A 12,940-nucleotide genomic window follows, 5' to 3' on the forward strand; every position below is an offset into this window, starting at 1 on the left:
AAGGGCTTGCTCCAAGTTCGTGGAAACATTACCCAAAGAACTGGAACTGGTATTTTGACTTTGGGAAAGGAATGCTCTTTGTGTCCTATTCTCTGCTTCTTTAAACCCTAAGACCAGAATCTCCATCTTCACCCTATGAAAGCTCCTCAAGTAGCCAAGAAGATAACTATTACTAGCTTTGGATGATTCTTGATCCAAATTTGAAGTCATGTCTTACCTTAAAGTGGAGATTGGGAATAATGATTTTGTTATGGCTGGTAATCCTGGTTTTTTTTTTTTTACCTATTTCGATTCTCTCTTTATATTTGTATCAAAGTTTCCATCTATTCTGATTCGTTTTTCTGAATGATGTTTTCTAATTTTTTATTTTTGTCAGTTTCAGTTGGAGTTAGGACCCTACCTTGTGTTGCATTAGGTATCATATTTCTCATGGTTTTTAAAACCAGACCGGATTAGACGGCCGGACTGGAAAAACTGGGAACGAGTCACTTGACTGGTTTCATTTTTCCCCAAAACCACTTTTTCCTCTAAAATCGTTGATTTTGATAAACAAACTGTTGAATTGGCCACCGGGTCCATTTTAGAAACCATGATATTTCTTGATTATCCTTTGTAGATTGAAGAAAACTGACTTATTTTATTTCATTTATAATAAGCACTTATTTTAATGAATACTTAAAAGAAGTATTAAGACTACACAATAAGTAAAAAATAAGCACTTATTCTTGCTTTACAAATAAGTCTGGAATAAGTGTTTATTTCGAAAATAAGAACTTTAAAAACAAGCAACATTGGAGTTCCTTTTTTAAGCACTTTTACAACAAGTGCTTATTCGTATTTATTGGGACGATATAGTCCCTTAAAACATTTCACAATTTCCAAACTGCCCCCACAAAGGTGAAAATCCTCCTCCATTTGCCCAAATCGAGCCGTGCAGCGACGACATCAAGCAAAGGGCAACCGATGACCTCTGAAATGGCTGAAAACTGACTGGTGGGTGGGTCGTTTTCCACTTTCAAACATTCCTCTTGCATCTAATCTCTATATTTCGTTGTTTTTTCAAGTATTTTAACGCATGGGTCGTTCTCTTCTCTGCGGTTGTTTTTATTCAAATCTGAACTTTAGGATGGAAAACCCACTGGAAACTCGTTGGCGACCATAGGTAAGGCTTTCTAATTCTAGAACCTTGATCATTTAAGGGCTATTTACCTTTGTTTGGAATATTTTGGTGAAAACAGATTTTTTTTTCAATTTTTCAATGATATAAACCAAAAAAATGATGTAATGTTGTATGTGTATTTGGTTGTATAATTGTTTGTATGAATAACTATAATTTGGTAGTCGTTTTTTGTTGAATATTATACAAATAATAGGTAATTTCCGAATTTTTCTTTATTTTTTGGAATATTAATATGAATAATTGGTGATATCCATTTTTTTTTAATTATTATTTTATACGTGTGGTGTTCTTCCATATTTTTTTCTTCTTACATAGTGCATATTTGTATTTTGGAATAATATATAATTTATGATTTTTATTGGTTCTTATGTTATAAAAGTATTTTGAAAGTACTTTTTTATAAAAATTGTTTGTTAAAAGTGAAAGTATTTTATAAAAAATTGCTCTTAGATAATACTTTTCAATAAATGCCTATCAAAAGTTCATTGACACATTTTATTTCATTTCCCTAACAATATTTACTATTTATTTATGTTATTATTCATTATATTTCGTATATTGTTGTTGTTGTAATTCTTGTTATTATTATCACCATTATTATTATTCTGTGTTAATGCCACATGTGGGCCCATGTGACACTCCACATGCGTACATGTGGATCCTCATGTGTCTCGACGTAGTGATGTGGCAAGTTCCTTTGAAATATACAATATAATATGAGTAATTCAATATTTATATGAATGTGTGAAAGAAGGGCTAAAAATATCATTTCTGCAAAAATAAGTATTTATTTGAAGAAGTGGCTCGCCAAACCTCAATAGGTACTTAAAATAAGTATAAGTGCTTTAGTTTTGGGGTCGCCAAACAGCATTAAGTACTTGTTCAAATAAATACTTCATCACCAAACATAGCCTTCAACTCCATCAATGAAAACTTTTGGTGGTAGTAGTTCAGACAATTGATGGCTCATTGTATTTGAAAATTTTGTCACTCATTGTTCAATGGCCAAAAAATTTGTAATAGTATATGTAGAACAAGTGAGAACAATGTGGATTTGAGGGACAAATATAAAAAAACCGATATAGCACTGGGTAGGGGCTCTTTTGGTTTTGGTTATAAAAGGTCAATAGATGTTGTTTCAGCACAGAAATAAAGTATAGTACAATGGAAAGAATGGTCTAAGAAATAACAAATATAACGAAACCAAATTAAACCATGCAATTCAATCCCATTGATTCACTTTGCACCACAAGTCTCTAATGAAGTAATGGATTTCAAACTTCTATAGGAAGACAAATGAACAATAAAAATCCAAGCACATCAAACCAGCTGGGGCATGTTCAATTGCATTGTTCTTAAATAAAAAATTTCACTTTTGGTAGTTGGTTAATGCAAAAGTTTTTGGTGTCTCTACTCTAGGATTCGACAAACAAAGAGCTCTCTTGATAAACCTACACTTTGATATTTGAAGGTATATATTGACTTAAAACACTCATAGGATTAAAACATGTAAAGAGAATGAAGAAAAGCTCTCTTCACCTAGGACTAGAGCTTTCTTCCACCTCTCTTTGTATAAATTGCATTTTTCCAAGGATTAGGGGAATACTGATCTTTGATAACCAAAATCTGAACGCCATGGACAAACTAAAGAATATCTCAATTCTTGACATGTAGAAAGTTTGGGTTATGGACTTGGTGGAAATATTCAAATCTCATTTACCATGTGCATACGATGTTTTGGGTCATTGTCCTCCTCCCCCAAATCTCCACCGTCCAAATCTCCCCCAAATCTCCACCATCCGATCATAATTAAATTGAACGATAAAGACAATTCTCATAGCCTTTGGAGGCTTTGACCTTTATAGTGTTTGGTATGTATAGAACATTAATTTCCAACTTTTGATCCTATTAGACCTGAAATATTCTACAAAATTGACTAATGGTTTGGTGGCTATTTTGTTTAACTTCCATACTTGAGATCCCTTATACTTTTAAATTTCCAACTTTTCACATCTTTTTCCACTTTTAGTAATTGCTCATATTTAATCCACCTTGTCAGTAGTTCATTTATTTGGTTGTTTCGCTTATTTTGTGCATTGCTTATGGTTTGAAAGTTGAATTCCATAGGCTTCATATAAGAATGTCCTGATGTTTATCAGGGTATCTTGGTAAGAATTTCTTGATGGTTATCAACTTAAGAAGATCAGAATTTTTCTTTCTATTTCGAACACTTCTAATAAGGGCAGTGCGTTTTCTTATTAGTTAGGAATTGTATTTGCATTCTTATTACTTCCTGTTTTTTTTTTTTTTTTTTTGTTTGCTATGATAATAAGACCAGGATTGGTTTTGCTTGAACTACATCTAGGAGTGATTTGCAGAAGCCCAAGTATGATTCTAGGCTCATGTCTCTCTTATTATTATTCATTCTTTTATGGATTCTTTTTGTTTATTATTCCTATTTTTATGAATTATTCTTTTTAGTTATCCATCTCTTGAAGTTTGTTTTGATTGGTACGATTTAAAGATGGAAATGCTATTAATCCAAGCAAAGGGAATGATTTCTCATTGCAAGCAAGAAAAGGTTATTCTAGTTCTCTTGAAAAATATAGAACCTGTAGTTTCTTCTCTCTCTAAATTGGTATTTTCAGCAATAAACATACCAAAAACCTTAATTAACCCTTCCACGTGGATTTCACTGTAAGATTTTAACCCATCTCTTTTAGTATTAGGAGAAACCTAATAGGTACTCATAATCATGAAACTGGGCATAAGACTTTAAATGATTATCAGAAACCCTATTGAGTTGTTTACATTTGTACTAACATGCAATTCTTAAAAGATAAGCCTTAAATGTCTATCTTGACGATAGTATTTTTCATTTTTAAACAGGGTAATATTTAATTTTCTCTTTGAATTTGCGATGATATTTCATACCTCAACATTTCGTAGAAACATTTTTTTGTATTATTTAATATATAATTGTTTTATAAGACTTGAATTATATATGAACTTTCGTCTGTGCCAAGATATGAAAATATAGTGAAACATCACCATCAATGTCAATGTCAAATACCCATGAGTTGAACAAGATATGAATTACAAAATTTGTATCGAGTCCTGATCTCCTGCACCCTGGATACTGTACTTCCGCTCATAATCTGACGCATCAGCAGCACATGAGTTGAACAAGTGACTTGCCCAAACAAATAAACAAGCTTAGTAGGCGTTTGGCATCAATGTAGTTTTTTCAAAAAACGGCATCGCATCAGTGCCACATCAGAAATCCGTATTTTGAGAAAACGTTTGTTGTTTGGTTAATTGTTTTTCCAAAAAACATTTTCTCAAATCACACCTTGAAAATCAGGAAAGTTGTGGTTTAAAAATACACCTATTTTGGTGTTTTCCCATTTTTTCTACTATTGTGTTGACATGGCATTGAAAAATGTCTCTGTGGCAGCAACAGCAATGGTACTAAATAGAAAACCTGAAAAAGCGTTTTTCGAGAAAATGTCACTAAAGAAACAATATTGGTTCCAAACACTACCTAATCCTCCATTAAATGGTTTCTCCCATTTAGAAATTTAAGTACTTAAAAGTTTAAAACAAAAGAACAAAATTGAAGCTTTTAATATCCAATGCACATAATACATAATTCTGTGAACAGAGCAGGAGAAAGTCAGGAACCCAATTCTATAGAAAGAAAGTTGGGGGGAAAAAAGCACGAAACCTATTTCGTCTTTTTCAGGAAGGAATTTCCACCATACGACCATCTGCCTTTGCCCAAAAAACAAAAAGCACAAGTCTGTTTCTGTCTTTTAATTCTTGAAGACCCTGCTTTTCTGCACGCTAACCTAGGTCAGGTGTTATCTACTTTGTAAAGTTTCTACCACTCAATACGTTTTCTCCATGGAGCTTCAATAACCCGATTTTTATGGTATTTCAAGAAATATATTCACTGAAAGAATTCCACGCAATCAAAATCGTTGAGTAGTCCATTAAAATCCCTATTGATATTTGTGTGGGCAGAATAGTGCCTTGGGCAACGGCATTTGTGAGTTTAAATAGCATTTGCAGCACTTACGTTGAAAACTGACCTTATTTTGAATGCCCACCCCACTATTAGGTGAGGGTTCTAGATAATAGATTCAACGGTTAAATTCCATATTTTAAACAATGGTACAACAGAGACGGATTGGGGAACCTAGAAGCTCTTATTGGCCTCGAGACTCGAGAGGTATGAGAGTTTTTGAACATTTTACTGAATAATGCCGAAATTCTTGGAAGAAAATCTCTTAGCTCAACCTACTGGAAGGGGCTACCACGTTCAGACGGAAGGATAAACATATATATTAGCAGAAAGGTTCCCTTGAAAGATTAGGCAACCACCATGTAAAGAAAGAAAAACAAAAAGATATTAATCCTCGTCATCTCGCTGTTTTTGAGTAGCTCCATCTTTGTTGTCATATAAAATTGGGTATGTTTAAGCCCGAAATTAGGCAACATGGGCAAGAAGGCACCCTTGGAGGGTCACCTCACGCAATGACCAAGCAGTTTTTTACACTATTACAAAATACTTTTATATTCATAATTTTCTAAGATTATATTTATAAAATAGGCATTATTAAACTAAAATATTCATTGTATTTTCTTTTTATTATTTTTTTATTTGTTAAGACTTAATCAACACAAACATTGCTTAATGTTGTATTAAACCCTCAAAGATTTCAAAACCTGAACCAGTAAGGAATAACTTAAAATTTTGTCCAATCAACACACTTCTTTTATTCCTATAACAAAAATAAGGGTTCCCCTATATTTTTGAATTTTCTTTTCTTCCTTTTCTTATACTCTAGTATACTTTTCTTATGAAAATTATGGATAGTTATTAAGAAAATATGATTGTGAAACTTAGGCTATGTTTGGTTTGAAGGAAAAAAAAGGTAATGCAGGGAAACCTATACAAGATTTGTAAAGGTTTCACTTCCTTTCTCCTTCAAACCAGACAACCTTAGGGAACAAACCTATTACATGAAAATCCATCACCTAAGGGACAAGGCACCTCCCCTTGGCACCTTGAAAACTATGCCTAAAAGGTATATTCAAGTCTAAAACTCGGGGTCTGTTAATAATTGCTAGATCTTAGATGCTTCCTTTGCATTAAACTTCAAATATTCAAGGCATTACAAATATTGTAGAAAACGAAGACAAATTACAAGGAAACAGTAAAAAGACCACCACTTCAATAACTCCTTTAACTCATAGGAGAGTACATGAGGTTAGTTTGAATTAAGTCACTGATTAGATGCACTCCCCAACAATGAAGAGTAGGGATAGCTGAACCTGATAATATGAATAAATTTCAGACGCACTAAAACTTGAAATCCTTCTTCTTTGACTTTCCTTCCTTTTCCTGCATCTTCCGCTTCCTCTTCTTCTCATTCTGCACAAATTTCTTCTTTGTTGTAATTGGTTTCATTAAATTAACCAACAAACAAAAAGAAAGCAAAAGTTTTAAGTGCCAGACCTCTGCAACCATGTCGCTGAAATCCTCCCGCTGGCTACGCAACTTCTCCTCCTCCCGTGCTTCTTCATACCTGCAAACGGGTTTGTATGTCAACAATCATACCTAACGTAGAAAATCAGTATTAGAGGAATAACTGCCAGCCGGGACTCTTACTTTGCAGCCAGGACGTTGTCCATAACTTCCAACTCTTCTGGTTGTAGAGTGACATCCACTTTATCTGATTTTTGACCCCGTAGCAGATCAACCTGTAGAAGCAGTTTAATGAAACACGGTAAACAATGCATCAATGCAAAGAAGACACAACAATAAGAAGGCAATTAAATAAACATGCAATATGTCCTATCTGGTCTAGTCAGCGTAGACCTGTCTGCCACCAATAAATAAACATGCAGAACCAGTCCTGAACCAGACCCTGGAAAGGTTTCTAATAACACATTCTGACATTCAGGAACTGATCAAGTATACCATGAGAAAGACAGGCATTAGACTGGAGGCATATCTTTGCAATGTGGTGACATATAGTCAGTCCAGGTCTTAAATAGTTCAGAACAACCAAAACCAATGCCAACCCAATTATAATCAGGATATAAGACCCAGACCTACATAATAAGGTCGAATCAGGTTGGTTCTATCAGGTCCACCCTAGGCTAAGCAAAACGGTATAATAGCATACAAAACATTGGTATGGAAAGATATTTATACAAAACACAATCAGGTCAAACATGTCAGACAATTGATCAGATAAGGTACATTAAAAAAACAGTATCCAAAAAGAAAAGGCAATCAAGGTTCACAGTAGCGGCCCGTATCGGCTGATACATATCATTCCAGGACCCCTCTGATACGCCTCTACAGTGGGTGTATCAGGGGCCTGACCGGTTCAGGGGGTGGAGGAGCTCTAAAACGACCCCCCTGAACTGGTTTTGAAAAAAAAATAGACAAAAAAAGTAAGAAAAAAGTTGTCAATTCGCCCGATACGACCCTACCAGCGTATCGGGCGTATCGATATTTTGAACCTTGAAGCCAATGACAAGATGCTCCATAAGATTGATAAACCCCATATCCATCACTATGAAATCCAGATTTCTCTATAGACACATCCCTTCCACAATCCAGAACACATGGGGAGCAACCAGAATTCATAATGGCCCTAGATACCTAGGGACTGACTTTACTGAGAATAGAAGATTATACCTTTCTGCATTTGTGAAATTCAATATAAGCAATTATTGATCAAAAAAAATCAATATAAGCAATAACAAGATCCATGGCACTACCCCTCACAGGTTTAAAATACTAAATTTTGTTGTGCATAATAGGTCCCCAAGATGCTTCTAGGTTTATCAGTATAAACATAGTAGTTACCAAGAAAATCAATTTTATGTCTAAGAACCACCAAACATGCTTACCCTCTTTGCAGTTGTTTTGTCCTGGGTTCCAGTGCCAATAACATACCTGCATCCAGGAAAATCCTAAGATTGTCAGAATCTACAAGAATTAAAATACCAACACAAACACTTAAATCTGAGATAATGAAGAGCGTGGCTTCATCCCAAAATACATACGTGTGTGTTGTTCCAAGCAAGGTCCCTGCAGCAATCCTTTCTTCTTTTTCTTCAAGTACCTTGAAGAAGGAAACTTGACCAATAAGAAGATGCATAATGTTTAAAGAACACAAAATCAAGAAAACCGCATATAAAAGGGATGCAAGTCAGACAGCTTCTATCAGTTTGGATGCTAATACAAACAAAACTAAAGAAGAAACCAACTGAACTCTAACTAGATCCCAGTTAAAAACAAGGTTAGGTTAAACCATAGTCCAATTTGATCAGGTAAGCAACCTCCTTTTTTATCTTATAACAAAATAACCTATTCCAACATTTGAATATGGAAATATAAATCATGATAGAGACTTTACAGTTGGCCTCAGGCATCCAAGCTGGGTTATAGGTCAGAGCTCAATTCAGATTGGTCCCAACTTACAACCAAGTTGCATCCCTTATGAAGATAACTTCAGCTGCAGATGTACTCACCTGGTATAGAGGCTTCTCAGGCTCTTTTCTCTGTTGCTTTCGTAGGTCAATGACATCAGGTGTCTCCACCCCAGTGGGAGTGCTGAACAAAAAAGAAATGATGATATTTTATGATTAGAAGAAATGGTGATAATTCAATTACTAGAAATTGTTATGACAATGCCCAGAGATAAGAAACATAGTACCTTGAGAGACTATCTACAGATTGGATGCCAGCCTCCAATTCATCTTCCTCTATTTCTTCTTCCTCTTCTTCTTCTTCTTCTTCTTCCTCTTCTTCCTCCAAGTCTCCCCAGTGCTTGGTCCGATCAACGGGTTCTTCCTGAATACACATCAATACTGTTGTTTAGAAATACTCATTTCAACTAAGAACAGCCCAATCATTCTGTTCTTTTTTATATATATAGGACAACATAGCAGGGGGTAACCCCTCAGCCAAACCCCAAGACCCCCCAATCCTGGTGAAGATGGGAATCAATCCCAAGTCTCAGCTATAACCAGCCAGAGATGTACCAACCAATCCAGTTGGCTACCTTCAACAGTCCATTCAATGATTCACTACTCATTTACATTTTACTCAAATGTATCAAATACTCAAATAGTCATCTGACTCAATAAGAATTTATTTTAGGAGTCTTCTCATGTCTTACAAAATCCTTTTTTCCAGCTCAAACAAAATGCATACAGGAAAATACCTCATAGTTAGACCCTATTCTCAGGACTGGTGGGAGTGGGGGATTCCACAAGGGCAGAAACCCTTGCTGCAGTACAAAGAATTCAGATCGCCAACCAGCTTGGGGTGGAGCATCCCCTAGTTGAAGGGGACTCTCAGGTGGTAACAAGGTGGCTCCTAAACTTGGATACCACCATTTGGGGCTACAAAGATCTCATCAAAAAAATAAAGTGGTTAACCAGCAATATGAGAGTTGAGGTAAACTGGGTTAGTAGGTCTGCTAATTCTTTGGCTGATGCTTTAACCAAACAGGGGGTTTATAGGGAAGATCTTTTTTGTGCTTCTATGTAAGTTGTTATTAATTTGGAAATCTATACTTAACTAGCCCGGAGAGGTTGCAACTCATGCCTTTCCTTGGGGACTTTGTACTATTGTCTATTGCTAATTAATAAAATTATTTCAACTATCAAAAAATAAAATACCTCATAGTTAGGCTCTTCTTGCTGTTGGACCCCGAAAACATCTCCATACAGAGGGCGTCCATACTATACACAGAAGAATGTAGAAATAGTTAAATTAACAAATAAAGTAATGCCATATAACAATTTCTATAAAATTAAAACCTTGAAGAAAGGTAGAATACTCGGACAAAAAAAAACTCACTTCATCAACAGGAGGTTTACCCCAACCTCCAGGATGATAACCAAAGCTAGCTCCAAGAGGAATGGGGGCATTCAGACCAGGAATTTTCAGATGTGGATAAGATGGCGGAGGACCATATCTCTGATCATGGATAACTTATCAGCTGGTACGAAAACAAAAGCAGGAAAATAGTTGACAAATCAAATCCATATAAATTATATTAGCTCAACCAACCTGCATGTTGATAAGCCATGGAGGAGGAGCACCTTCAGGCATACCAAGAGCCTCTTTTAGTTCCTGTGAGAGCATACCTGGCTTCATCTCCCTCAGCTTCACCTGTAAGTTTAGTAAGCATTAGAATTAATATTTTTTATGCTTCTTAATAATAACACTATCAACCCTAATGCCAAAAGAAGATTTTGCTGCAAAACCACAGAAAATATGTGGAAACATATGTGGTTCAGAAACATGTCTCAGAAAGAAATCCTCTTTTTTGGATAATTTAAAAGAATTCCTCGTTGGGGGAATGGTAATCCTACTCTGGAAAGGTAGTGATCTTTTGTCATTTCTATTACGTGTCCATGAAATATGGTATAACTACCAAGTACTAAAATACCCCCCATGTAAAAAGACAATAAATACCCTTGACAAGTATATATGTAAAAGCAATGCTGATATTAAACCTGTGATCCAATAATCCTACTCGGGAGTATGATTACTATTCCAATTCTTATTAATAATGAATAGCAAAAGCTCCTATACATAGAAGATGCTCAAGTGGGGGAGGAAATACACATCATCAAGCTTACCAATATCCAAACTGATTTTATACAGGAATACAATTAACCAATTGACAGAAACCCTTGACCTGAAGCCCCCGATACTAAAGTAGTTCTTCCTACACCTTCCTTTGCTAAAGATTCAGCAAGTTCCTTTCTTTCTTTCTCTCATTCTTTCTTAGAGAAATTAAAGCGGATATTATATTGACATCAAAAGAAATAAAAAAATTGAACAAGTATAGTGCATGTATACGAGAAATTCTACAATGGATGAATGGTTGCAGAAGAAACATTTATCTTGTGTATCCTGTTATATATAAGTAACAATTAGAAGAATATACATACTAAGAAAGTTACAAGGCACTCCACTATTGATAGAAACAAACTGTTTCAGCTACCAAAAGCCTCTATACTCACAGGTATTAGCCCCCTAAAAGAATCTTATCATCTCTAACAGAATGGTGGATAAGTAACATAGACTTGGTCAGAAACCTTAATTCTGTCTCTAATTGAGTAACATACCAAACATCTAGTTTCATAACAAGTAACCCCCCAACTTGCAAGCTCATTTGTAATAAGAACAATGTGAATATACCTCAAATTCTTTCCCTTCATGATAAAGATCACCATGTGTTGTCAGCTTTGGTTTTGTCTGATATTTAAAAAACGCATCATGGAGAACCTGCACACAGAAACCATATCCTTGAATAAGAACATTTGAAAGAGCATGGTCATGAAAGATTGCCACTCCAGGAATGGATCTGATGAGGAAACAGCAAGACTATGAGATGACAAACATGCTGGAAAGGGGAGACCCATTCATTCAGAGGTCAAGAATAGAGCAATGGCACAAGAAATCACTGGTAACAAGAGTGATCAGTGATGTCTTATATAGGCTTCAATTTCTGCCATAGGTGCACCAGCATTGGCTCAACATGCAAGGATAAGAGTCAAGAACAGACAAATATAAAAGGATTCGACTATGATGCTGGAAAAACTTATAACCAATGAACCGGTATCATAAAAATGGTAACAATCGGATAGTATTTATCAAATTCATGGGGTGTTGATTGGTCAAGCCCCAAAATAAATAGAAAACAAGAGATTGAGGACCAGCGCTGACTCAACATGCAAGGATGAGAATCAAGAACAGTAAGATATAAAAGGGTTCGACCATTCAAATATGATACTGGAAAAACTTGTAACCAATGAACTGGTATCATAAAAATGGTAACAATCAGATAGCATTTATCAAAATTCATGGGGTGTTCATTGGTCAAACCCTTCGATATCATGTCTTTTCCAGCAGCACAGATTTTCCCAATATAGAAAGGAAACAAGAAATTGACGACAAACCTGATAGTCAATGTCCATCTTTCCCATCTTTGGTTGCATGCGTTCACGTTGTTTCTGCTTTAACTTCTTACTGTCCTCTTTTTCAATATAAGCCTATAAAAGATGCCATAAAACTAGGAAACAGGTTAGCATATCACAATGAAAATACAAGAGATTTCCATCAGCAAGGCTAAGTTGAAAAATATCAAATTCCAATTTTCCAATTTTCTCAAAATCAAAAGGAAATCTTAAAATTTAAACCCTTTCTATGCACCATATCTAGTCTAGTAATTCAAAAACAGCATGAAACCAACTTTTTTTAAAGGAGGAGGATGAAATAAATTCTCCTATTCTTCACAATCAAAGCCTTCTTATTTGAATTAAAATTCATTGTTTTTAAATATTTAAGCTAAGTTATAGTGCAGCAAAGAAATCTAAAATTACAAGCCCATTGAGTTTTTTTTGGAGTTAGCATAAAGCACAAGATAACAAGACACTAAATTAGGGAAGCAGGATAATTGGTTTCAGGATGAATAGGCAGCCCAGGTGGGAACGAAGATCAACTAATATCCCAGGTGATACCTAGCAAGAGAAGTAAGGGCAATTGCAACTAGCATACCAGACAGATGTTGTATTTCTTTATTTTTTAATTGTTAAAGCAGCTTTCACCGATTAAAAAAAATTGTTAGTAAGCTTTTGTATTTTGTCTTTCTCATCTTTGTATGATAGTCAGTTATGAAGTGTATGTTGGTGCTATCATTGATTTAAAAGGCG

At 35.1% G+C, this 12,940-nt stretch overlaps 1 protein-coding gene across 1 annotated transcript in view; it reads right to left on the reverse strand.

Annotated features, from left to right (window-relative positions):
- Nucleotides 1–6,300: 6,300 nt before the first annotated feature.
- Nucleotides 6,301–12,940, reverse strand: part of LOC148875811 (uncharacterized) — a 30,810-nt gene continuing 24,170 nt past the window's right edge. Inside the window, exons 7-18 of the mRNA XM_088965412.1 lie at nucleotides 12,188–12,280; nucleotides 11,427–11,513; nucleotides 10,287–10,388; nucleotides 10,074–10,193; nucleotides 9,893–9,955; nucleotides 8,923–9,059; nucleotides 8,738–8,819; nucleotides 8,270–8,328; nucleotides 8,114–8,159; nucleotides 6,858–6,949; nucleotides 6,705–6,774; nucleotides 6,301–6,620 (exon numbers count right to left, since the gene is read on the reverse strand). Of these exons, the coding sequence (XP_088821538.1) occupies nucleotides 6,549–6,620; nucleotides 6,705–6,774; nucleotides 6,858–6,949; nucleotides 8,114–8,159; nucleotides 8,270–8,328; nucleotides 8,738–8,819; nucleotides 8,923–9,059; nucleotides 9,893–9,955; nucleotides 10,074–10,193; nucleotides 10,287–10,388; nucleotides 11,427–11,513; nucleotides 12,188–12,280 (1,023 nt within the window). The 3' untranslated portion in view covers nucleotides 6,301–6,548. The remainder of the gene's footprint in view (nucleotides 6,621–6,704; nucleotides 6,775–6,857; nucleotides 6,950–8,113; nucleotides 8,160–8,269; nucleotides 8,329–8,737; nucleotides 8,820–8,922; nucleotides 9,060–9,892; nucleotides 9,956–10,073; nucleotides 10,194–10,286; nucleotides 10,389–11,426; nucleotides 11,514–12,187; nucleotides 12,281–12,940) is intronic.

The sequence above is a fragment of the Nelumbo lutea genome, chromosome 1 (genome assembly GCF_056320005.1).
Source record: "Nelumbo lutea isolate HS-2025 chromosome 1, American lotus-T2T, whole genome shotgun sequence".
Classification (NCBI taxonomy): Eukaryota; Viridiplantae; Streptophyta; class Magnoliopsida; order Proteales; family Nelumbonaceae; genus Nelumbo; species Nelumbo lutea.